Here is a 24656-nt window from a genome sequence, read left to right as displayed (position 1 = left end):
ATATTTATATTTAACCACGCATAGTTTATTCCAATTGTTTCTCTGCGTATGTGGCTTGTTTTAACACTGGCAGGTTCTACTTTTCAGTACTAGAAAGACAAAAAGTTATTCAAAAAGTTTTAATAAAACCTGCAATAGGTGCAGTAGAACCTAAGGAGATATTCCCAGAAAGACAGAGAAAGGGAAAGGCAGAAAGAAAGAGCAAAAGAGAAATAGGGAAAGACAGAGAGTTAAAGAGAGAAAAAGAGAGAAAGAAACAAAGAAACAAAGAAAGAGAAAGATAAATAAAAAGAGAGAGAAGAAGGAATATTTTCACATCAGACTATCTGCAGCTAGCTTGCTTCTGACTTTCATACTCTATTTTAAAATACCAAATTGGGAGCATTGAAAAAGAGTTCCCAAATTAGCTTTTTAATAGAGATCGGAAGTTAAAAGGGGGCCGAGTCATGGGGGAAAAGCTATTCAGAATCACAGCCAGGCCAGAGCCAGCAAAGAGTGAGGCCAGAGCACGCCTGAGTGAGAGAAGAGTCAGTAAGTTTTATGAAGTGGTGACATTGTAAATCACAGAAACATCTCTTATACCAGTAAAAGCCAAATGACATTTCTGGTCTTGCTTTCTTCTGAGCATCTGCAAGAGGAAAAGAGCAAGTGGAGACAGAGGAAGTCTTAGAAAAAGGAAAGCAGTTCTGAAGACATCTAATCAGGATGGATTCTGGATGCTTTGGTTTGCTTAAATTCATGCGGCCACTGAAAGTTTCTCATAGAAGTTTTAGGATTCACTTTGCACACAACTATTCATGTGTCCAGCATGCAACTATTGGTATCCGTGTTCTAAAGACTATAATACATCGCGTTTGCGTAACCTCAACAACTAGTCTGCAGACGTGGTTATGCAGCTTACAAATATTATCGGGGGAAATTGTTTTGGGGGAGGGCTACCCAGGACCTGACCTTGAGAAATTAGGATTATTTTTTAATAATTGCATTGAATTATCAGGGGTTGGACAATGTTGAGACGCTGAACTGGATCGATCAGGGTTCTGGTATCAGAGTTTCCAGATTACATTTTCCAAAGCAGACCATCCGAGTCTTGAAGTGTTTGAGGATTTGGAGGGGTTTTTCTAATTTCTTTTTTCTTTTTTTAAAAATAAGGCCTTGCTCTAAGAGCTCTCAGCAGAAAGCCCTGTTATACCACAGGCACGCAAAACCACCTGGAAAACGGACCCTGGCTGGCGATGGCTTTGCGGACTCCCCGTTTCCCCTACCTTAAACCAGCAGAGGCACACCAGCTCCGCGCCCCCCCCCCCCCCGCCCTCCCCTTTCATCTCTCTCGCTCGACGCGATACCCCTGGAGCAGCACCCGCGGGGGTCGCCCCCGCATCGCCTCGCAGCCGCCCCGAGCGGGGGTCCCGCGCCCCGCCGGCCGCCTCCCGCTGCCGAACGCCGGGAGCTCGCTCCGGGTGACACCTGCCGGCGGCTCGGAGGGAGGGAGGGGACGGCGGGGAGGGACGGAGCGGAGCGGAGCGGAGCGGAGGGGAGGGGAGGCGGACCGTCTGCGGGGGGAGCCCCCGGTCACCCCGGACCCCCCCCCCCCGGCCCCGCTGCTGCGCCCCCGCGCCCGGCCGGCCCTCCCCGCGGAGCTGTCCGCCGCGGCGGTGCTGATCGCCGCGCTCCGCCGCCGCCGCTCCGCGCCCGCGCACTCCGCTCCGCGCCGCTCCGCCGGCAGCCGCATGGCAGCGGAGGCGCTGGGCTGGCGGCCGCGGCCGGCAGCGCCGGGCGGGCGGGGCGAGGCGGCGGGCCGGCGCGCCCTGCGGAGGTGAGGGGGGGCCGCCGGGATGGGCGGGGGGGGGGGGGGGACGGGGACACGGGGGGACACGGACACGGACAGCGGCCGCGGGGAGCGGGGGAGGGGGGGGGGAGCTCACCTGCGGGCGGGGAGGAGGCAGCCGGCGGGGGCAGCGAGGGGCAGGAGCCGTGCCCCCCCCCGGCTCGCCGCCACCCCCGCGCCCTCCTCGTCCTCGCCCTCGCCCTCGCCCCCGCTCCGCGCTCTCTCACGCCCCTCGCCTCTCCCGCTTCTCCTCCCCTCCCTCGGGCCCGTCTGTCGGCCCCGCAGGCTCCCGGCGATAGATGAAAGTGTAGTCCCGAGCCGTGGAAGGACGCGAGGCAATGGCGAGGCAGCCGAGCTCCTGTATTTCATGTAGGTATTTTGTCGTACTTTATGGAAGTCGCTAACTATCGCTGCGGCGCATCAGTCGTTGCCGGCAGCTGCCCGGCAGAGCAGGGCAGGACCGGTTTGCTCGGATTTGGGCGTATAGTTATTTACTTAACGGAGATTCGCCGGCAAACAGATAAACGAGCAAGGATGCCGGGTCTCTGAGCGTGCGGAGTCCAACTTCTGACCGTGGATGAAAGGGGGATGCTGAGGAGACTGGACTGGTAAGAGCTGCCATGGAGCAGGGCAAGCGAGAACAGCAGGACGAGGGGGAAAGGGGGACAGGTGGTGGGAAGGAAGAGGGGAGGAGGAGAGAGCGAAAGATCGGTTTAAGCCTGAATTATTTAATTTTATTTCTCAGTGTAGCCTCCTGCCCTGGCTAAGGTGTTGGTTGTAGGTTTGTGATGCTGGAGGAATAGCTCATTTTCTTGTCCGGGAGAAGGGACCTCTCCTGCACGGTCCCCGCCTGCCCAAGAGTCAGGGACACACAGGGAGCTCCGGGAGGGACCAGTGAAGTTCATCCCATACTTTTCCCCCCTTTATCCCCCCCCCGCCACTGCTGGCACATTAGCATGCAGGGTAGGCTCTGGGGTGTATTTAACGACTCCATTTGCCGGTGCCTCTGCTAGCTCACATCGCCTTTCTTCAGTCTCGCTTCACAGCCTGCCTCCCTGGGACCAGCTGGGTCCATCTCCCTGCTGCGTCCAGGCGAGCGGACTCTCCGGGACCGGGTGCCGTTCCCAGCTGGGTTAGGCAGCGAGAGCAAAGCTCCGAGCGGTACTGCAAGGGGAGGGGGCAAAACGAAGCAAGCTCTGGCGAGAGAGGCAGGGAGAGACTCCGTCTCGGCAGTAATGAGGGAGAAGCTGTTTAGTCATCTCTCTATATATACTTTCACAATGATGATCACATTTACTGATTGCTTCTGACTGCATTTAGAGAGGGAGTCAAGAGGCAGGCAGCACAGTTCACCTTTTATCCGGAGGAGTGACTGCTCCCCCTTCCTTCCAGTTCCCCAGATGTAGCCCTACTTTTGGGCGCTGAGAGTGTCTTTCCTTGCCAGGTAAGGCATCGCTGCGAGCCGGCAGGATGGGGCTCTCTAGGCTGACTGGGAGGGAGGGGAGAAGTTTGCATGCATTTATCCTAAGCCTGTTGCTTTTGCTCCTAAATCTCTCTGACGGACTGAGAGAGTGAATGTTTTGCAGAAAGTTTTATTATCTGATGTGATTGCGAAGGGAAAGGAGTATGTGACTGACAGAGGATATCGAAGCTTTGGCTGACATATTTTGCTTTAAAGCAAATATCTCTCTGCTGTCTGAGCCTGACCCAACAAGGACAGGAAAGGAGAGAACGAATGATCTCAAGGCTCTTCACTCTCATTAGCAGTGTCTCATCAAGAAACTCACACTATGTTTATCAGTTGCATTTTAAATCATCCCTGCCTGCTTCTAGAAAGGGAAACACTATGAGATTTTTGTTTTGTTTCTGCTTTCATGAGACTACGAAGAGACGTTTATTAAGTATGGCATTGCCGGCGGGAGCTAAGGTGGTAAGAATCCATTGTTCATTTCTTGACTCTTTAGGTGAATAGAAATAACTGTGTTCTCTGAAGTTTTCCTCCAGAGCTTTACTGACCTAGCCGTGCCTGTCAGGTTTTTGTTTGAAACTGGGATGAAACCGTGGTGCCCACGACGTGGCTGCAGCGCAGAGGACCTGCGGGAGCCAGCGGTGGTCAGGGAGGGACTCAGATGGGGTCGGGAGCCCTGGGAGGGGGACAGGGGGCTCAGGCCACAGGCTTTTCTATCAAATTTGCTTGCACCATTTCACTGTCCTCATAATTATCTAAAGAGAACAGATTCTGTTCTCTATAGATGCTGACTTTTTTAAATCAGAAGGGGGCAAATTATTTTATTTCATGTACCAGGTCTTCTAAATGTCATCAGCAGGGTACCAATCTTTTGTTAACTAGTTCCTTTCAAATTACATGCAGAAATTGCAGTAATTGAAATGAGGAATACGTGTATAGCTAAACATATGCTTGTTAGGACTAAAGTGTGTCTGTTTGCTATGTGAGCTGAAGAGACTGTCGACTGTACAGTAGATTTTGAGCCTGGCCAATTGCTTTCCGGCCTAAAAAGACTAGTTAGCAGTTACCAAACCCCAGGCATGCAGAAAAGGAGGATTCTTTCCACATTCTGTAGATAAACCAGTTACTTCATATTTTTTACTCAGCTTAGTTTGCGCAGCTCTGAATTACAAATCCAGTTCTATCTCTCTTAATTTTCTGTCTCTTACTTTGGGGAGGGGTGGAGTTCCAAGGACTCATGGACAAGAACAAGCAAAACCTCTGCGGTAGGGGATTTCATTACTCTTTTCCCTCTCAGTCTTTCAGACAATTTATAGCTGAAAAAGACTCTCTTTTTGTGTATTTTGAGGATCAAATGGGACAGATTTAATGCAACTTTGAAAATTAACCTGTGTGCACTACATTTTCTTAACCAGCTGCATCTCTTGGTCACAGAGAAATGGGAACTAAACTTTCACAGAAGAATACCCCTCGCTTTCTCTTTTGTTTTCATCTCCTGTCCATTTCATAGCTGAGATATTTATAGCTTCCCCACATACACTGCCAGCATAGAAGGACCCATTTTATCTTTAAAAATTGATTTAAAAATGTGTAAGTCACTTATGAGTTACCAGTGCTTTATTAGAACAATTATATGTGAAGTATTTATAGTGCCTCAGCAGCTAATGTAGGTAACCTGGAATTTACAACCAAAGTTATAAAAGTACAGAAGAGATTTCTAACAAGGTTCCCCTGAGAAATTAGGGGAGATGAGGATCCAGTGTACTGTAGCTGGTCAGGTCACCGTACATCGCCAGTCAGTCCTGGTAGAATGACTGTGGTGGTGCTGCTAATTGAAATTAAAAAGCAGAGAAGACAGTTTACCAGCAGGGAAAACAGGAACGGGATGCATTATCCTGGTCTCTTGGTTATTTGCCTGTATATATTTGGTGATTAATGAATGAAATGGTTCTCATTTTGCTGCCTCCTGTTTTGCAGTCCTGTTCTTAACGCAGTGTTTCATAAAAGTTGAAAGATCCACCACTGCTGGTATAAGAAATTGGCAGCTCTGCTGCCTGAGCCCACCGAGCCCCTGGAGATTGCCTTTCTGCTGGAGACTGGCGCATATTTTCAAAGTCGTGCGGAGAAAGTTTGCAGTGCTGTGCTCTGCCTCTTCCACGCACAGACGAAAGAGCCTGGTCTCCAGGGCTGTCAGTCTGGCACTATTAACGCAATAAATTCCCTCTTTAGGAGGAGAGAACAAATAGTGCATAGTAATATTGAACAATTCTTTATAGGAAAATATTATGGGATGTTTGCTCCAGTGCCATGTATATAAGCAAAGTGTCTCCTTGGGATAAGCATCGCTATGGATTATTATATGTTTTGTAATTACAAAACCTCTTCCAGCAGCAGTAAGATGCTTGCACGAGGGATTTCAATTGTCCTTTAGATAGTAAAATTGCATAGAAAGATGCTCCACATTAAGGTGATGAATGTTAATGTGCCCTGAAGAGGAAGAGCATTTCTGTGAGAAGTTTAGTCATTTTCACCACAGATTGATTCCATCATTTTTTATTCAGTATTTTGATGGCCTGTTGAAATCAATAATGCTGCAGCCTTACTGGCTGGAGTGGCAGCTTTCATATAATTAAAAAACTTCAGAGTAAAACTGCCTAGAAGGATACCATGTAGAGGATGTAATTAAGCTTTGAGGGCCTGGGTCAGTGGAATCAATGGAATTTCCATTGATAAATTGACTTTTGATAGGGCCCCTAATGCATCTTATACGATAATGGCACCTTTCTCCAGATAATTTTATGGTAGACTTAGAAAAACTTTAGGGAAGTGAAAGTAAATACAAGTTTAAATACAAGTTAAAACAAAAGTTAAATATTGTAAGAACTCTGACCAAAGATCAAAAAGAAAAAGAAAATTCATGGCTAGATCAGAACCACAATAACTACTCTAACTTCAAGAGAATGTTGGCTTCCAGTGGCTGAGGATCTGGACAACTTGGGATATTTTTCGTCTAAAAATCAAGAGTGCAGTGAACATACTTCATTTCAACCTAATAGTCCTTCAGTTCTTTGGCTGAAGGACTTCTGCCTCTGTTAGCTAGGAAATAAGGTTTCCTGCTGGAAGAAAGTTGTCCAGCTTTGGAGGCTTCCCTCATTCTGATGTTCTTGGTACTCAGTTGGTAGCTTAATCCATCAGCTTTCACACCTGGGATTCAGGCTTACTGTTGCTCATGTATTCTGAGCAATGTTTCCCTGAAAGTCAGAATTTTCCTCTGGTCCGGTGGAGGGATGCAATATTTCACAAGAGTAAAACCCATCTCTAAATGAAAGAGGCGAGCAAAAACCTGCTGCTGAGGCCAAGTCTTTAATTAAAGGTGGAAGAAAACTAATGAAAACCAGGGAAGATTTTCTGTTTCTTTCAATTGAAAATGTTCTTAGTGCAAGATTCATTACATATTGAACTTTTTTAAGACTGGAAACCCAGCTCAGTCCAGTCGTGGCTTTTCATGGCATACAATTTCACTGGGTGAACTGCAAGCTGATTTCACTGGAGTTCCCAGCTCTTTCTTGACAGCTGTAGTTAAACTGATGAGCACATGAGGCTTACACCTGGGGAATTATGGATTAGTCTTGTTTGTAAGGAAGCAAATATAAATTAGTGTGTTTATGCTACTTTTAAAATGCTTTTAATGAGGAATCATTTGCTATTCAAAATTTCAATCTATAATAATGCCATAACCCCGCTGAGCTGATTATCATGTGCCTTGTTTAACATCATTCTTCAAATGGGAGATGAGGGCAAGCCAGTTGTTTTAAATTCTTGTGTATGTACTGATACCTGACTCTCCCACACAACGGGGCAAGACACTTCACTTGACTGTGTGTTGTGTTTTTATTTTGTTCTGTATTTTAGATGGAACTGATCTGACTTCCAACAGGTCTCAGGAGCAGCCTAACTGTCTTCTCCAGTAACAAGGCCTGGGGTCATCATGGCAGCAGGAGTAGCAGCATGGTTGCCCTTTGCCAGAGCAGCCGCCATAGGATGGATGCCAGTGGCCAACTGTCCCATGCCACTGGCTCCAACGGAGAAAAACAAGAGGCAGGATGAGCTGATCATTCTCAATGTGAGTGGCAGGCGCTTCCAGACCTGGAGGACTACACTGGAGAGATACCCGGACACTCTCCTGGGCAGCACTGAGAAGGAGTTCTTCTTCAACGAAGACACTAAGGAGTACTTCTTTGACCGGGACCCTGAGGTCTTTAGGTGCATCTTAAATTTTTATAGAACTGGCAAGCTGCACTATCCCAGGTACGAGTGCATCTCTGCTTATGACGAAGAGCTTGCCTTCTATGGGATCCTCCCTGAAATCATTGGGGACTGCTGCTATGAAGAGTACAAAGACAGAAAGCGGGAAAACGCGGAGCGGCTGATGGATGACAATGACTCAGAAAACAACCAAGAAGGGTCCATGCCATCCCTGAGCTTCCGGCAGACCATGTGGCGAGCCTTTGAGAACCCCCACACCAGCACCTTAGCCTTAGTCTTTTACTATGTCACCGGTTTCTTTATTGCTGTCTCTGTGATCACTAATGTCGTGGAAACTGTCCCTTGTGGCACGGTGCCTGGGAACAAGGAGCTTCCATGTGGGGAAAGATATGCTGTGGCTTTCTTTTGCTTGGACACGGCTTGCGTGATGATTTTCACAGTTGAGTATCTGTTGAGACTCTTTGCGGCCCCAAGTCGCTACAGATTCATTAGAAGTGTGATGAGCATCATTGACGTGGTGGCCATCATGCCGTACTACATTGGCTTGGTGATGACCAACAATGAGGATGTCAGCGGAGCCTTTGTGACACTAAGGGTTTTTAGGGTTTTCAGGATTTTCAAGTTCTCTCGCCATTCCCAAGGCTTAAGAATCTTGGGCTACACTTTGAAGAGCTGTGCCTCCGAGCTTGGCTTTCTCCTCTTTTCCCTCACTATGGCAATCATCATCTTTGCAACTGTGATGTTTTATGCAGAGAAAGGGTCGTCGGCAAGCAAATTCACCAGTATTCCTGCTTCCTTTTGGTACACTATTGTAACCATGACAACACTGGGGTGAGTATTACTTTTTCTTTTACTGAGCAGCAGGCAAGCATGTACTAGGAGCTTGACTTCAGTTACTCCTAAGCATTTTCCTGGGTGCATGTTCGAAAAGGGGCTGGAACTGTTAAGGGCTTGATTGTTCTTTGCCTTACAACTTCTGCAATTTATGCTTATGTGAAGTTGTATAAAACAGAAAAAGCACTTACACCCACTTGACAAATGCTTGGCACAATGCTAAATGAGTGCAGGAGGAGCAAGGCTGTGCAGTAGCAGGTCCTGTTTTGCACTCCTTTTGCAGGAGAGAAAAGTTAACATGAGTGCGAGGGAGCTGGCAACTAGACCTGATGGGTTTTTCCAGACATTTGTTCGAGCCATAGATTTTACACAAAGTTGCTGATGTATATGTTGTCTCTCTTCATGATGTCGGTCATTGTTTCTTCACTTGACATGCCAGGAACTATAGATTTGCTGAATTCAGATGGATATTGTGGGCCACTATACTGAAAATACTCAGTGATCTCCAGGACATGATCTGTTTATTACTTAATTGAGCAGGATATGAGCTTCTTGTCTGTGTTTAGTTGTGAGTTTAAAAAATAATACAAGTATGCTGTAGCAGTTGCAGTAGAATTTCAAACATTCCCATGGACAGGTACAGAGATAATAATATCAAAGCAAGGGGAATGTAGCCTGGAGGGCACTTTTTTCCCTTATATTTCATTTTTGTCTTACAGATGTTTCTACTGAGATTATAGATTTGAGCTTCTGTTGCTCTGAACTAAAACCTTTGTAAGCAGAATGACCAAGCCCTCACCCTGACGGCGTTATGTAAAAGAAAGTAGGCATCACAGGCTGCTGCTTCAGTCAGTCACAAAGTTATGATCGAATGCAAACTCTTAATTCCACACATCAGAACAATATACTAAGTTTGTAGTTACTTTGCAAAGAGTATTCCCACTGGAGAGTTCACAGAGTTTAATATTCAGATGTAGACAATTCTCATTCCTGTAATACAGTGACCACTTTTTCTCTAAACTGCTTTTGATTTTACACACTTCTCTGTGCCTATTATACATGAACAGGCTCACAGTAGCACTTTTAAATTATTAAAATCATAATTCAGCTGTCAGAAAGGCACAGAATCTGAGCATATGACAACTGCAAGTCTGAATTTGTTCATTAAGTGAAAATGTAGAACATGTTTGTCATAGTCACCAAAAGATCCCTTTTTCCTCCTTTTTAACATCTAAGCAAAGTTTGCAAGTTCATATGGCAAAAGCTAAGTTCCTTACCCTGGAAAAGAAGTCAGTGCTTACTCGGAAATCGAAGCTGGGCTTTGGATCCCAGCACTCCCCCACACCCTGTGGTTCAGCTTTCCATGTTCTGACTGGTCCGTACTGGTCAGTTCCCACCCTCCTGTCCCCACCATCATATCTGAGCAGCTTCAGAGGGACACCTGTCCTGGGTGGCTTGTTCACGTGACCTCTCCACGAGGGGGAAATGCATGAAAATATGGTTCTATTTTCTGGTTTCTGTTTAATAATGATCGCACCTATCTGTCTATCTACACTCGCTTATGCACATTCACACGTATGTTGTTAGATGTTTGTAACAGGAAAGTTGGGGTCAAGGAAACGTTTGGTGTTGGTTGGGAACAAACCCTCTTTGTGAAATACATGCAGAATGTGCTGTAGTGCAATTGAGTATTCCCGTCAGCACAGTGACTTGGTCTTGTTCTCTTTCCCTTCCTTTCTGAACGCATGGATAGACAAACCAGAGTGCTCCTGAGGACTTTCAACTGTTCTCAATCTGTTGTAATCACAGAAATTATAGATGAATAAGTGCTTTAAATGAGTTGACAAGAATTTAAAAAATTAGACATTTAAACATGGCTTTGTAAGAGTTCATTGAAAAGGGACCTATAAAATGCTGTCAAAACCTTTAAGCTTAAACTTCTAGTATTACTGATTTGGGATTTTTGTTGCAGGATATTAATTAAAATAGGTGTCTTTAGCAAATAGTCTATCAGCTAAGTTTAGTGTCGTATTACAGATTTACAAGGAACTCAGAAACCTTGATAACAGCAGACCTCAAAGAGCCCCTGTGCCCTCGGACAACACCTGTCTGCCCACGACCGCATTCACCGGGCACCTAGCGCTTCCTTATCCCAGCACCCGAAGCCAAACACTCTCCACTGGCTTGCCCAAAACCACTGCTAGAAAGAGAAGTTGCTACTATGAGCCATAAACACCTAATTCCTGCCAGACCAGCTCTGCAGAGCCCCGGCCGGACCGCCTCGGAGAGGCACTTTTTGGAGCTGGTCAGGACAGTGGTGGGGTCCCAGCCGCGCGGGTGCAGGGACAGCACCGGTGGAGCAAGGCACCGGCGGTGCCAGCACCAGCCCTTGGCTCCTGCAACAGCTCTCACCCACGGCTTGGTATCACGGCACAAAAATTCATGAACTCTAGAAACAACACTTTTGGCCCTAGGTCATTTCCACCTTCCTGACTCCCACCATGTGGTGTGGGTGGTTAACATCTCCTGGCCCCCTTCATTTCCCCATAAATCCTTTCAGTTTTGACAAACTGGCATTTTCATACAATGTTTCATATACATACCTCTTCAGAAGTAATTTCAATGTATTTGGAAGGATCTTGTTACTAATGAGAGTACTGGCAATTCCTATCGCACAGGCATTGCCAAAAATGCAGCCAAAGTCTCTAACGTGCTTCTTAATACATCAGACTTTGCCTAGTTAGTGGTTGCCACTTCACTGCTTGCCTTTCAGCAATGCTCAGAGCTTTTATGAATGTCTTAAATATTTTCTGCCATTTGCCTTTAAAAATTCAGCCAGCATTTAAAACAAGAAATTATAAAGCACAATGGTTTTTAACTCAAATCTATACACATATGTATGTATTTTTTGTTTTGAACACTGAAACATTTAAATCCAGATGAGTGAACATTTCCCTGACACTGGAATTCCACCATTGCTTGTGACAAAATTCTTTATAAAAAGTGATATGGAACACGCAGGGTAACTTTTCGCATTTTATTAAGACATTAAAAAATTAGCTCCATTTATATAAAAGGGAAAGTTTACTTACAACAAACAAGGCTAGCATTAGGAAACCGTTAACTCTCCTACTGTACTGTACATCAGCTGCTGTTATTCCAGATTCCTAAGTATCTTTAGGATACAACTGAATTTCCAGATTGACCCACAAATGAATAGCAATAAAAGTGCATTTCTTCTGAAGGTGAAGCACTGTATAAAATAGAATAAGGGCTACTTTTGATGGGGTTACTATGCAGATCAATTTTGAGGAATCCAGGACGACTTGCAAGCTCCTTTAGGTAGTTAACAACCCAAGGAGATAGGTACAACAGTTTTTCTGGAATGGGAAACAAAGCAAAGGAATTAAATTATACTGACCCCGCATCTCTGATCCCTCTGCTGTGCTCATCAGCCCTGGATTAACAGAGGCTGTTTTTAATTTAGCACGATTTAAATTTTGCTCAGGAGGTTTTATAATGAAAGCATTATTCTTGGGTGCATCTTAAATCAATCTGAATTACTGAAACAACTATTCAAAATTAATTCAAAATCAGCTATCCAATTCATGTAGAAACATTTTTCTCAAGAGGCCAACAGCTACCCATCTTCTCTCTTGCCCTTGTCTAAATACCAATACAATACATAGTAGCTTTGCCAGCACCCTCTCTTTGTTCTGCAGGAGGTTTTGACCCCAGGACCCTCCATCTCAGTAATGCAAGCACTGGTGAAAGCAGCGGAGGAGCACAGTGCTGGTTCCCTTCGTTAGCATTCATGTCCCTGCCTTGGTTTTTAGCTAACTTAATACGCAATACCCACCAGTTTTACATCTATATAGAGACAGTTTAATTATCATAAATTTTGTTACTCTGTTACCAGCGTATTGGTTTTATTCACTTTTAAATAGCTTTTGGTTGCGGATGGGGCAGCCTCATGTTTCGCTGCCCATCAGCACACATCACAAACACGGCTGCGGTACGAGACCTCTCTCACGCTACTAAACCCCACATAATTTTTGCCCAGAGCCCATATTTTTCTAAGCTTTTTATAGCTGTTTTCATTTCACCTGACAACAGCAGTATGTTTCAGACTCTTGGGCAGTGTCTGCGACCTGCAATGTAGGCAGCAAATTGTAGTTGTGAAAACCAAAGTGCCGCATCTACCTGCACCATCCCGGGGCACGGAGAGGTTCCCAAGGGCCCTGCAGAGCATCGCAGCGGGGCTCCCCGCCGTGTCCCGGCCTGGGGGATGCCCGAGCGGAGCACCGGCACCCAGAGCAGGCGGTGTCAGCACCCCCCAACCCCACCACAGCTGGGAGCAGACTGGAGCAGGGAAGGGGGGAAAATCTGCAGTATATCCTGGAGGGAATGGTCACTGAGATCTCTGGGCCATTTCTGTCAAGAAACCAGCAGTATTGAGGACCAAGGAACACAGGTTGTTGATGGATTTTGTTCTGGTTTGAGCTTAGGGTATGCTGTGTGATTTTCTGTTGCCTAATGAAGGCTGAGCTCCCACAGCTCAGCGCCCTCGGGGTGGTCCTAGGAGAATCTATCTTCTGTCTGACTGTCTCCCTTACAATTTGCAAGAACATAATGGTTTCAAGAACACTATCCCTCTTTCAGATTCGGCTGCACTGGTCAATGAGTTTGAAAGACACACATCAGTGCACTTGGACAACACAGTCCTATCTATATAATTCATTTAAGGAACCAGGTTAACGCTAGGAAGTCAATAAGACAGATGTGCTGGCCTGGTTATGTCAACAGCCTGATCTGGAGCAAGATCTGAGATTTCTTACAGTTTTTATTAGCTGAGTGCTTAGAGAGCAGGGATTTGGGGGTAGGGGTCTATTTTGGTTTGTCTTGGCTCAAGCTGATAGCCTGTGGTTCTGCAAAACGTGGGTCAGAGAGAGCACGAGAGAACTGACACCTAATCAACCCCTCTGAAAGAAACATCGTTCTTTGTTTTGCTTATTTCTTGGACTTTCTTTTTTACTGGTATTCAATCATGGACAAGAAAGGGGATGAAATTTAAGTAGTGAAATAGCATGTGAAATACTTGCTGCCAAACTGTGGACAGCTGGACTAGCATGAACTTATTACTGACCACGTTTCTTGCAAATGCTGCCAGCTACCGTGTGAACAGATATCTCTTTGCAGTTATTTCTCCAATGCAAAGTACTGAAACCACCCAAGCTGATAGTAACCTTCATTCACCCTCCTTCATGCCAACTAAGAGGAGTTTGCAAAGTAAGGAAAATAATAAATCATCTCTGGAGCGCTGCCATTCCCGGCTTCTCCGGAAAGATTGCTGTTGGCCCAGTAATCATATTGTGCGTGTCAGTACTTCAGTAACTGCCATTAAACTGAATCAGAAAAATTGCTCTAATAGAAACACTACTTTGCATATTTAACATCATCGATGGAAAGACGGATGAGATGTGGGATATTTCCTTTGTAAAGCAAGGCACTAAAATTTCATCACCGTTTCCCACACAGTCAACAATTCTTATATCCACAGGCCAAAGAACTGCTTGAATTTAATATACAGAAAGTCCAATCAAACAATGAATTGATGGAGCTACAGAAAGAAGCCATTTTCCTGAGCTTTCGTTCTCTTGATTCCAGCTTCATCTTATACGAAATGTGTATCAATTTTCTTCTCCTAATGGATTTACAGACACTGTGTGTGAAATGTCTTTGTATCAGAAACTACAGATGGAACCTTTTCCCTTCACTATCTTGATGTAAATCTCAGGCAAGCATCTCATTTTTGAGCTATTTGTATTCACCAGAACCCCAGAAGTATTAAAATACCTTTATTCATTCTCAGAGCAAGTGGAATTCACTGGATTTTTCTCTCTCATAAAAAAAATAAAATTTATCTGTCCTTAGGCTTTTTGTGGCTTTGGATATTTGTAATGATTGCACGTATGTGCACATGCACCATTTTTAATGTGCAAGACAAAATAACTTTCCTTTGGGGTAAACTCATTGTGTGAGAAGTGAATTATTTTGAATAAGGCCAAGTAATGGTACTGACTAAAATTGTAATGTGACTGCTAAATTTACCAATGGAAGCCTTGGCAGAGATGCATCTATAGCAACTGATTTACGAATTTTTTCTAAGCTCCTCTTTCTTTCTTTTTTTCCCTTTCTTTCTAGCCTGCATCACTGTAAGTGCCTGAGAAATACAGATTAAAGATAACATTGTATTTTCATTGGAGATGAAGGGAAGTGATTGGCTTGCTGACTGGATCTGAGCTATTTTTAGTCTCATAAAATGATAATTTCATAACAGCGCTGACCCAGTAGAAGTAATTAGTTTACAGAGATCAGCTGAAAATAAGGGACAGAGTAGCCACTGTCGGTCAGAAAGCAGGGAAAGGGGAAGTGAAGTTAAAGGCCCTGCAACAAATCAGCCAAAGCTAATTACGTCTCTTAGCTGATTACAGCCCATACAGTTGGAATCAGTTTTCGGTGTGAATGGCGGAGCACAGGCGAGCACAGAGGGACTTTCTGAGCGACCTGTGCTCTGCAGCCCCTCTGGCCGGGGGTTAATCCTCTACCCAGCCGGCTGCCAACAACCACCCTCACCCGTTACAGATGCCATCTGTGTGTACATCACACCCTTACCTAGACTTTCCTACCTGGCACGGATTTAGCATGGGGCACCTAAAATATGAAATGAAACTCCTGCCCCACATTAATATTAGGAAAACAATATGAGACATTTTTATCGCAATTTCTTAAGGGATCTGCGCGTTCTGGGTGGCTGAAGCCAGAATGTGGGGATAGCTGTGACCAAAACCAGCTTTTTTCTAGGTTGTAGAAGAGTTTCCCAGGCACTGTAAGGAAACCACCTCATTAAAAAATAAGGAAAAAAAAAATACCAAAAGTGTAAGATAAACAGAGAAACTTTTTCTCAGCTTCAACTAGCACTCTTCCCTGCCACCCATCACACTTACAGCTGGACTCCAATCTCGGGTACCATGGCGCTCTCAGTGAACATTAACACTGCTACCCGTGTAAACCAGTATGGTTTCAGTGGAAGCAGTGTACTATTTGCATTGAAGGCAGGCCATGTCTTCCTACCTTTCATTCCAGTCCACAGAGAAGTACACAGGGACGGAGCTGCCAAAGTGCGTTATCAGAGGACATAGCAGGTTTGTTTATTTTTAAGGCAGCGCAAGCCTCAGAAATGGCGATACCTGAACCTAGCAGCTGGTTTTCGCACTGCTCATGGAAGTGCTCTGGCAATGTGCTTTTGTGCATGACCCTGGCAGTCAGAGGACCCACGGGTCGGCCACGGCCACCTCTCAAGGCTCACCAAAGGGTGCTGGCAGCTGCAGCGATATCCCACGGTGAGCATCAAGACTCAGAAGAAGTTGAAGAAAAGAGCTACAATTAGGTCATTTATCCATTGCCCTCCTGCTCTCGCTGCTTCGACATCCAGCACAGAAATTTTTTTTCTGTCAAACTCCACCACATCCACTGTGAATTTATTAATATTTTCCTTCGGTGCAAGCAGCTTGCTGGATGTTTTTCCTGCAGACCAGGAAGACAGGCAGGGTTCAGCAGAGCTCTGCCTTCTCCTGGACAGGCAATGCCTGCAGAAACAGATTGTGCCTATTTAACTATTTACCAGTGCTACATTAGAGCACATTCAAGGGCTGTAATTCACCTCTTAAAGTTACAAGTAAGTGTGGAAGAGTTATTTTAAAATCAATATCTAACAGAATGCCATTGTTCCAACATTAAAACCTGCTGGGAAATTACTAGGAGGCATGTGGCAAGTCAAATCACTGCCTGCCAGAGGAGGAAACAATTCATTACTCCTTTAAAAGGTGCAAGTCTTTACTGGCTTTTCATTCTGGTTTGCAGCTTCAGAAATTATACTGGAGCATCTGGCTCTTTCTTTCCCTCATTCTTCCGTGATTTCACTCTTTTGTTCTGGCTCTACATTGTGGACTTTTTCTTACTTTCTGCATGGGGCCGTGAGGGGTTTGGGTCTGGGGACAAGCACTGCAATGGCATTGTCACTGCTGTCACTCCTCCTGATGGAGAGTGGCACTCTGCGTATGAATTATCTCTCACCTATAAAAGCATCTGCAACAACAACAAAACAAAATGGGCAGCCACTCAAAGTCATTTTCCGAGCAGGCTCTTCACCGCTCGGGTTCAGGAGAGCCATTGAGCAGATCGCCTGGGGAAGCCTGCTGCTTTAATCTTGGCCTGCCATCTGCAGCAAAATTAAAACACACATCAGCTTTAGCTTTTTGCCTTCAGGACTTTGTGAAATTTGGCTGATGTACATCCCCAGAAAGCCCTTGAGAAGGATTGTTTGCTTCTGAAGAGAGTAGTCCTGTGGAACCAGGCTACGGGCCCCTGAAACCTAAGCTTAAACAGAGATGCAGAGGTCTCAGTGCAACTGTGCTGTGGAGTGTCCTAATAACAAGGTCAAATAATTCAAGTAATAAGTCTTACACGTATGGAGGGAAGCAGCTGCTGTTATTGAACGTGCACCATGTACGGGTTTGCTGAACGCTCGCGCGGCAGCACGACAGAAATAACACCCTGCACCCACAAACCTCGCCCAACCTGCCTTGCAGCAGGCAGGAGTCAAAGCTGCTGGATTCACTTTTAACAGCTCCTGTTAATCAAACAACCCATCCTCAACATTGTGAAGCACCCTTAGCTTTTTATTATGGGTAATTATTTTTCATGTACTTACTGCTTTATTCTTTCAGTACACGTGACTCCCCTTTGCCATCTAAAAGACACAAACTGCTGCTGTTTTTCTCATCTTGCCTGTAGACACTGGGTTTCACATCAGATGTGAAAACAGCAGATGATAAAATCTTGAGTCACTTTCAGCCTTTAATATTTAAATGCACAGACTTGATAACGAGATTTCACCCCACAACCAGACAGCCCCTTTTTTCTCTCTCCTTCTTCTAAGGAAAACACTTCTTACTATTATTTAATTCTGCTTATTTTCTCATTTGGTTGCCACAATCCTCAATGCCATGTCTGTATGCTCTACATGCACTTTTGGGGTGTAATTTGGAGATAACACGTCATCAGCAGTACACACTTTCCTCTATATTTGTATGACCTGAAGCACAAGGGAGCCATCCTCCTTAAATATTAATTACAGTCACTATGGTAAGAACAAAAATAGCACTTTATTTTTCAATTGAAAAGGATAATGCAAGCCAGCTATTCTTGCAACCTAATGCTTGGCAGAAATAAGCTATCTTCAAAAGGAAAGCTAAGATGAGAGAAAGCTGCTCTGAGCTGCTTTCTCCTAGAGTCCATCTACTTCAGTCTTAGTTTGGATCAGGAATGCTCTTTGAAAGCAAACTCAATCATCCTGTCCTTGCCACAGTTTGGCTCACAGTGCAAAGAGGTTTCAGAGCATGCAAACTGCATTCCTTCTGGATGAAATACGACTGGAAGATGCACTCCAGGAATGCACCTAATGCGCTCTTACTCCTAATGGGCATTTGGTCCATGGACCAGACTAGGACTAGTCTAAAATTAATCCTCCCCGAGATGTGTACACTAGGGATGTTTAGTCCCCTGCACCAGCTCAGCTCCTGTTGAGCCACACTACCTGCTAATGCAGATATAAACTTATTCTTTCTCTGCAATTGATTTCAGAACTCATGCTCAATTATAATCCTGTTTTAGTGTCTTTTGAGGTTTACGTAGTTTCTTGGCCTTTTGTCATCAATATTAAACTGAGAAAAGCTCCAATTGCTTCTTTCTGCCTCTTCAGAGAGAAGACAGGAGTAGGCTGTTGTCGATTTAACAGACTCTGACACCTCCGTTACTCCACTGCATGAGAGCCTTTTTCTAGTAATCAGTGTCTGAAATGAGTAGAAACAGGACTTAAATTTACCACTTTGAACATGAATCAATGAAGCATTATTGCCAACACACATCCTTCACTGTCACACATTTCAGTTGTGCTGTTGGTTCAGGAAGATTTAAAACCCCGTCTCCCACCCAGCTTTGCACCTGTGAGATATCCTTTTTATCAAGCTCACTCTCTGATCTCTGCATAATTAACCAAAATATGAAATCCCTAGCTTCTGCCATGCACGTGTGTGCTTTAAGACTTCCTGCAAGACCACTAGATTGTGTACAGATGGGCAATCACGGTCAGCTCACAGGAGGCAATCACAACTTTTACTTGGTGCCTCTTTCGTTTTCCTGCCTACTTACATCTGCCTAACCGTCTGTTCATCAATCCAGGGAGCATCCATCATGTAATAGGATGAGTCCTACTGAGTCAGACACTCTGCTTCAGTTCATGAAATGAGTTGGCATGATATTCTAGCCTTGGCACGCTAGATGCAAAAGACTTCAGCCCTTTTAGATATTTTTCTGCTACAGAGGAATAGCAGGCCAGATTAAATAATAGAAACATTCATTCAGCAAGACAGCTGTTGAACGAAAATATTCAAAACAGATGAAATCAGGTAAAAGTCATCTCTCTTGCTGAGGGTCAAAACAAGTAGAAAGCTGGGCTGAAGGGATACAAGATTTTGGGCTGTAGAGGGCTGAGCAGGATGAATTCCACCACTAATGAGCTTAGTGAATAAGCTCATTACCTAACGAGCTCTATTGAACGAGCTTGATTTCCAGCCTAGGGAAAGCCTTCTGAATAGATAAAACATAGGTAAACAGCTCCATCAGTTTACACACAGAAGACATATCTGTAGCTCAAGAGCAAAGTCACGGTCATTGTCAGATTCTTTCCTGAAGGTTTAGGTGTCAGGATGGATCAGAAAAGCAACAAACGGTAGAGGCTCTTTTCCAGTTTTGACCTTTCTTTACAAATTCTGATACAAACAAGGAGGCATACCAACATGACTGGTTAACACACACACATCCTGATAACCTTCCTTCAGCATTAACATAGGACTGTTCTACCCTGCATGTAAGACATCACAGAGCTGGACTAGGTAACCTCCAGAGGTCCTTTCCGACCAAAATTATTCTACAACTGTATGAACAAATGCTCCTGAAATGGCGCGTATCTGTGGATGTCCATCTGAAACCCCAACCTTGCTTTTGTGGCCTGGGAAGACATGTCAGATCAGATGCCAATTTAGAGGTCTTGCCAAATGGCCCAAAGGAAATCTCACATCCACAGTGTCTTGTGGACAGTTTATTACCCAGAAAGGTAGGAGTCTTGAAGTATCTAGTCTGTAAGGAATGATCCATTATGTACCCACATGCTGTTTAGCATAATTTTCAATTCTGTTGGCTTGGAAGTGAAAGGAGAAAATGAAATTTTAGAAAAAGAGACTAGATCTACAGATGTTGAAAGAAAAATCTTTAAATCTTAATTTTGTCTTCTATATAGTAACACTTGCATTTATTTTTAACATGTTTTTTCTTAGATTTTCAGCAGATACTGAAGTATTGTTTAAACTATTCAGCTCCTACAGTTGTGCCCCTCTCGGACACTGCCACTGTCCATCCTTTGTCTATTATTGTCTGAGCAGAGCTAGAAATGTTTGAAGAGGAAAAGGGAAGGGAAACGTCTGAACTTTGCAGTAAAAAATAAACTGCTAATTTGGTGGGAGATAAAGATTTTGGGGAGAAAACAGGTGTTCAGTCTCTAAAACTATATATATTTAAACCTATGCGTGCATGCCCTTAAGTGCACATCACGGGGTAAATAGACATGCACACAGCTCACTTGTACATGTCAGGATATATTCACATGATTGCAGCATGAAAGTCTGGCACCAAATGTACTGTGAACTGAAAATGAATTTCAGCAGCTTTTATGATTCATTTTTTGTCAGAAACAAAGGAGGCGTCTGTAGCTGCCTCGTTAGCCGTGTCCAGGGGGGTTCGTTTGCTACTGCAGCACATAAAACGCACTACTCAGGCGAGGCTGTGGCTATGTGCATCTTTCCAGGACTGCTTTATTGACAGCCCCTTGCAATTTCATCTATGTAAATAATTTTTAATGGTTCTGCCCACTCTGATTACAATGTGTATCGGGAGTAACTTCATTACAGTCAGTGAGTCACACCAGTGAAAAACGAGTGTCACTGACAGCTAAACTGGGCTCTATGGATTTGAATAGGTCGGGGTGTAATTTGGGAGACATGTTATGCACTACTTTTATGGGAAAGTCATTATGGCAAGAGATGCTTTCTGGTGTCAGGTCCTCCACAGAGCAGTATCTCATCTTTCATGTTTACCAGTGCTTTCCTTGGACATCCCGTGAAAAGCAGCGATTTCCAGCTCGCAGTATTAGATGCACTATAGTTAAAGCACTTAAAACTGCTGGACAGAATTTGTGTGCCATTAATAACTGCTTCCCTAGCAATATCAAAACAGAGTGGGCAGGCAGCGCATCTAATACCTATGGCATTTGACTATACAATAAATTAAATCCACCCATTAAATCATCACAAACTGAGAGAAAGGGCATTTATCTGAACATCTGTGCATATTGAATGCTTTATCTGCAATGTGAAATACTTATGATGAAACCTATTGGTGACTAAAAGCATGTCAGATAAGGATTTGTGGAATTTTGTAGGAAATAAGCATAGCTAATGCACCCTGCACTCAGAGCAGTGATTTCAGAGGATGTGCAGGCAAACAGACAAATGAAACCATCAGCCGCAGCAGCATGCAGACACACACATGGGACACCACACAGCTGTTAGGCAGTAATAGCACCTTTGCTGAACTTGGTTTACAATATCAGACAGCTTAACACAAATGAATGCCGATAGTATTAGTGCAACCCAATAAAGGAGCAGGAGTTATCTGGCAGTGCTAGTTGAGTATCTCCAAGTAGGAGCGGGCAGACAGCTTCCCTTTACCTTGACATGTCCCATCTAATTGATTACTCTTAGCTTGTTCTCAACCTCATCGCTGGATTGCACAGAAAGATCCACCTCTTTCTCTAAAGGTCAGCATCACATTTGATACAGGATACCATAAAATATGTTGTAGAAGTAGGATGTCTTGTGTCCTGCATTTCTGGACAATGTTTCTCCCTCATGAGCTGTCACAGTGGCTTAGCGTAATGGGCTTCTGAAGGCCAGATATAACTGCCAAGGGACAAGGTGAAGGGGTTTTTAGACAGCCGCAACCACTTCCCTCATGCAGCCCTATCACCAGGGAAAGATATAAATGAAAGTACAACAGCATCTTTGCTTCTGTGCAAGCTCTCACTATGACTCAGGACAAAACGCTTCATGTGAGCAAGGCAAAATTATGATAACTTTGTGCTTCCCATAGCAACCTTCGGCAGGCATTTGGGAAGGACCTGACGACCATCTGTCAATTAGCTGTATGAATCTCTGTGCCAGGATTTGCAAAGTCAAGTGAGACTTAGATTCCACCTCTGGCTGTGCAATGACAGAGATCCAAAGTTTTCTTCACTGTGCTCTGCTCTTCCGGACACCTGAAAGCAGTTGCCAACCATTGGGCAATGAACTTTATAGTCAGAAAAAACTCTGATACGCTGCATCCCCAGCTATCTGGAATTTAATCAGGTAAACATGCCCAATCAGGTATCCCTCTCATCCCACACTTGGATCGCTCCAGTTACAATTCTGCTGCAAGACAGGCACCGTCACCACCGCATAGCTGAAAGACCAGAGGTCCAGAGAGAGCAGGTGACCTGACAGTGGTCATACAGTAAGTACATCAGTAGTCAGCTCAAATGGCTTACTTCCAAATGTGCAATGCAATCTAAATAAAATATCAAAGAACTCGATCTCCTCTCACAGATAAAAGGAGAGAATGGTGAAAAAAATCACACAGAATTTTAGATGACAGAATAAAAGATGTTCTACAGGTCTGTGTTTTCCTGCTTTATAGGGAAAGACTGAAAATGATTTAGCAAAATGCAAACAGAAGTTGTTTCTTTCCCAGACGCTGATTTATTATTTAATGCTAAAATACTATAAATAAAAAATCTGCATAATCATCTAGCCAAGAAACGTATGCATGCATGTAACGAAACACATGCACATCTCAACAGACTCTGCCAAAAGGTTGTCATTCGGCTCAGCCTGCGGATGGGCTGTTCCTGTTGGTGTTAGTGAATTAGCAAAGCAGTTATGTCTGTTCCACACTTGCCTCTCCTATCATGAGCTTGCAAGTATTTCTGTCACTGTACTGGCCTTTCCTCATATTAAACCTTGCGCATAATTTATCAGTTTTAATTGGTTATAGCTATACATTTTGCCAGAAGAAAAACCAGTTCATCTGTGAACCACACAGTACTTTGAACTAGAAAGTGGGACGTCTGTGTCTCAGGCAGTTGGGCATTCTTCAAAATTTTACCCAGCAACTGAACATATGTACTTTGTGACAGGCACTGCCACATAGTATGTAAAATGTTAAATAGCAGCAAAATTAGTCCATTTAAGTTACAATACCATGTAAGGTTTTGAGCTTTTTCTATGTAATCCATTTTAAAGTATTCTTGGGTAGGCTGTTCTATGTTAAAATTAGATTTTTAGCAAAACCTGGCCTACAAAATATAGCCCAAATACTTGGCATAACAAAACGTAATCATAGGATTCAGTTTGCCATCTAAGATGCAATGCATCCTGTAGATCTTTTTTTCCCACTTATCTTTTAAATGCAATTTTCTGTCCCACTCTGTTGAAGACCAGGTTAAATCAATAAAATAAAATTAGCATTGTAATATCATATCTTGTGGCAAAAGACTAATGTTGGTTCTAGTCAGTAGTTGTAAAATTGATAAACCCAAACCAGATTTCATGTAAACATGCAGGTCTTTGACTGTCTTTATCTATGTCACTGCTTGACTATGGAATAAGGCACCGAACCCCACTGACACCAGACCCTGACTTTCAGCAGTTCCAGATTTGTCAGGCTATCTTGTCCACAGAGAAAAATCTCTTCAAGAGTGGCCACATCTCCAAATACAGAATAGTGATTTTAACTGTTTTTAATTGCATTTTCATCCATTTCAGAAGAGTTTCTTGGTTTTCTTAACAAATGTGATCTTTCACAAAATAGAGCATCTGTCTCCCCCTCAGCTGTAAACCAGACTGTTCACACACACAGAGCGAGGTGTTTCCAATCACAGAATACAGAACAGTCATTTGAAAATAGGGTTTAATAGGAACTCTGAAGAATGTTTGTGCTGCTCTGCTCAAGCCACCTGTAAGTACAGGAGAAACACCACCCCCCCACCCCCCCCCCAAATCTCTAATTGATTGGACAGACTTTTCCTGTAAGATGCTGGAGCGTCTTATGAGCACGCCAGCTTTCCAGCTGACAGCATGCCTGGGCTGAGAGTCAGAGGGAATAACAACAAATGCAGCAAATCATCTACTTAGTCAGTGGGCAGAGTCCAACCTTGGAATTTAAAACCAATCACTCTGCCTAATTGTTATTTGTTGCGTATTTTTCCCTTGTACAGCTCTGTCACTGGTTAATAAAATACCACAAGATGACTGTCCACTTTAAGCAATTACGTGCAAGACACAGAATGCAATAGTTGGAGCCCACACCATGAACACTTCCATAACACAGGAATAATGTGTAAATTTAATGACCTTTCTATGGAAACATGGTGAATAAAAGAAATCAAGAGAGCAGAAGTCATAGTGCATACAGTGGGCTCAAAAGACATCTTAAAACCTGCCACATGCAATTTTGAAGTCTCATGAATAGAGTGAGTGTATCCTTAGCCATAACCCTCCATGCATCCAACTGGGAGTAAATCAGATTGAGTGGATATGAAAAAGATTCTTGAGGATTATGTCTAAGATGTGAAAAGCAATCACACCACTATATACGATAAAACATAACGGTAAAATAAAAGACTGAAGGCCTGAATGATTGGGCATTGATGCAAAGCAATTTTTAAATGTTACCGTTCAGATACGGTAGAAAATAATATCCCTCTTGCAAAAAAACAGTACTGAGTGGTAGAAAACAAAACCCACTACAGAAAAGGCAGCCCTGACGAAAGACAGGGCAGAAGCATGGGTTGGTCTCCTCTGCCTAGCGAAGCCCATCATTTCCCAACTGTTCTCCTTTCTCGGTGTTTAAACTTTTACATAATTCAAGAGGAGTTCAGTATGTGCTGCTAGACAGGTCTGTGTCTGAAGAGCTGCAGCAGAGGATGTGCACCTGCAGCCAGAGATACAACAGGACTTGCATATATTCTGCCCCTCATTCTTTTCG

The 24656-nt window shown here is 44.1% G+C and overlaps 1 protein-coding gene across 7 annotated transcripts in view; it reads left to right on the top strand.

Annotated features, from left to right (window-relative positions):
* Positions 1–24656, top strand: part of KCND3 (potassium voltage-gated channel subfamily D member 3) — a 138701-nt gene that overhangs the window by 7748 nt on the left and 106297 nt on the right. The window contains exons 1-2 of one of the 7 annotated variants that reach the window (XM_052814588.1): positions 1705–1816; positions 7209–8393. In XM_052814588.1, the coding sequence (XP_052670548.1) occupies positions 7285–8393 (1109 nt within the window). In that variant the 5' untranslated portion in view covers positions 1705–1816; positions 7209–7284. Of the gene's footprint in view, positions 1–1704; positions 1817–1976; positions 2198–2854; positions 3273–3302; positions 3759–7208; positions 8394–24656 lie in introns of those variants that run through there. The other 6 variants (XM_052814590.1, XM_052814585.1, XM_052814592.1 and 3 more) reach the window with 6 other exon arrangements.

Source organism: Harpia harpyja, chromosome 19 (assembly GCF_026419915.1).
Source record: "Harpia harpyja isolate bHarHar1 chromosome 19, bHarHar1 primary haplotype, whole genome shotgun sequence".
In the NCBI taxonomy this organism is placed as follows: Eukaryota; Metazoa; Chordata; class Aves; order Accipitriformes; family Accipitridae; genus Harpia; species Harpia harpyja.
Note: the sequence above shows the minus strand (reverse complement) of the source record. Positions and strands in the feature narration are given on the sequence as shown.